The 2,299-nt window shown below is 42.0% G+C and overlaps 1 protein-coding gene across 1 annotated transcript; it reads left to right on the forward strand.

The window, feature by feature from the left end:
• Positions 1-794: 794 nt before the first annotated feature.
• On the forward strand, positions 795-1,928 carry LOC146872404 (uncharacterized). The gene is made up of 3 exons (XM_085662827.1): positions 795-799; positions 1,156-1,435; positions 1,536-1,928. Exons 1-3 carry the CDS (start codon positions 795-797, stop codon positions 1,926-1,928), a joined length of 678 nt encoding a protein of 225 aa, XP_085518953.1.
• Positions 1,929-2,299: the final 371 nt, after the last annotated feature.

A 2,299-nucleotide genomic window follows, 5' to 3' on the forward strand; every position in this document is an offset into this window, starting at 1 on the left:
CGCTGCAAATTGTATTGATTAGTATATATTTAATATAAGGGTATATATATATATATACATAGATACAGGTATACATATATTACAGTATATGTTATGTATAATTTGGAAAGAATGGATAATGGTTAAGAGGTACAAACCGCCAAGTTTAAACAATAACATTAGAAAAAATATTGAAAAGAGTATAAAGATAAAATTTGCTTTTATCCAATGAAATAACATATTTTACGTTACAGATTCTCAGAACATTTTTTCAAAATAGTGCATTCTTAGAGCATCACAATTCATTTATTTCACAATTAAAATTTGAACCATGTGCTAGAAGTGCTAGAATAATTGGTGAAGAAGCAACTAGAAGGGTATTTGCAAATTAATGATATGAAGAAAAATCAATCTGGCTTTAAAAAGGATTACTCGAGTGAAAGTGCAAATTAAATTGCCGTTGAAGAATGAAAATTAGCAATTAGCGATGGAAAAATGGTGGAAGTAATTTTCATGGATCTTAAACGAGCCTTTGAAACAGTGTAGAGATTAAGACTAATTTCAAAATTGTATCGATATGGAATTCGACAGAATGTTTTCAAATGGTTAAAATCATATTTAAATAATAGAACGCAACAATTATCTTTCAACGAATAGATGGTCACATTTAATTAACGTTGAGCATGGAGATTCACAAGGATCCTGTATTGGAACTATCATTACTTATTATATGCATAAATGATGTAATCAGAATATACTCCGTAGGATGTAAAATAAAAATATTTTGATTAATTCATGTTACTGAAGAAGCTAGCATGCAGTTAGATATAAAATGAATAAGACGTTTAATATACTAGAGGAATGAAAAAATGAATAGATTAAAAAAATTAATGCAGAAAAGACAAAATCATCATCACCATCATCATCATCACCACCACCACCACCAACATCATTATCATCATTATCATCATCAACATCACTATTATTATTATTATTATTATTATTATTATTATTATTATTATTATTATTATTATTATTCACGGAGGGGGTACAGCTGCTGCTCAACCAGGTCATGCGCAGAATCATCTCCTAGATGGAAGACTACGGGCTATTTCTAGCAGCTTAGAAGACAGAGATTGTGTTACTTACGAAGAAGCGCATCAACACCTTGCGCAGCTTTATTGCAGGAGACGTGGCGGTCCAGACTAAGTCGGCTGTCAAATACCTATGTATAATATTCGACAACAAGCTCAATTTTGGAGAGCACATAATTAGGGCAGCAGACAAGGCGGAAAAAGTAGTAGCCTCGCTTGGCACACTTATGGCAATCATCAACGGGCCCAGACCGTGCACGAGGCGATTACTGATGCGTGCCGCCGAAGCAGTGATGCTGTACGGCGCGGAAGTTTGGGCTGAGGCCCTGCAACACGAGAAATACCGCAAGCGCATAGCCGCGGTACAGAGGAGGGGCGCTCAACAAATCGCGTGCTCCTACCGCACGGTCTCTGAGCCCGCGGTGCTAGTGGTCGCGGGGGTAATTCCGATCGATCTACTAGCCCAGGAGAGACAATTCGTCCACTAGCAAAGGCCCGTCCTGGGAAAGGAGGAGGCATCAAGGATCGTCAGGTCTCACAGCTTCGAGGCCTGGCGAAGCAGATGGGAACAGGAACCTAGGGAAATGGTCTGCCCGTCTCATCAGTCAACTAGATAACTGGCTAAACCGTGAGGCGGGAGAGGTCGACTTCTACCTCACCCAATTCTTGACGGAGCATATTCTGTTCTGCTCCTGCCTCGCAAAAATGAGGAAGGTGGCAGACGGCAACTGCCCCTATGGGGACTCGACCAACGACGACGCCCACCACACGTTCTTCAGATGTACCCGGTGGAGCGCCGAACGACTCGCTTTGGAGCAGCACCTCGGAGATATTTCGCCAGACAATGTTGTCTAGAAATTGCTAGGATGTCAGGAGAAGTGGAACAAGGTGGCCTGGTACGTCAGGCCCATCTTGCGTAGAAAGAGGAAAATGAGTGGCCTATAGACGTGCCACCAACGTTGCTCCAGGTCCCTGCCACATAGGGCCGTAGGGAAAGTCCCGTAAAGGGACCTGATGCAGTTGCGCCATCCCGAAGTAATGCCACAAGGCGGTGCCGGGATGTTTTCACTATGCCACTAGGACAGATATGAGTTTAGTCGGTAGTGCCTATTCCAACGGTTAGCCCGACACTCCAGGGACTTTAATGGGGGACCCAAATGGTGAAGGGTTCCTCTGGCAGGCGGGATCCCTGGGTTAGTACGAAAAGATTGGCATTTTCAGACCAT

This window comes from Vespa mandarinia, chromosome 19, assembly GCF_050613455.1.
Source record: "Vespa mandarinia isolate Hongniang chromosome 19, ASM5061345v1, whole genome shotgun sequence".
Classification (NCBI taxonomy): Eukaryota; Metazoa; Arthropoda; class Insecta; order Hymenoptera; family Vespidae; genus Vespa; species Vespa mandarinia.

Coding starts and splice junctions, on each gene's coding strand:
- LOC146872404 (XM_085662827.1), top strand. Junction 1,436..1,535: donor ACCGCAAGCGCATAGCCGCG/GTACAGAGGAGG, acceptor TCGATCTACTAG/CCCAGGAGAGACAATTCGTC.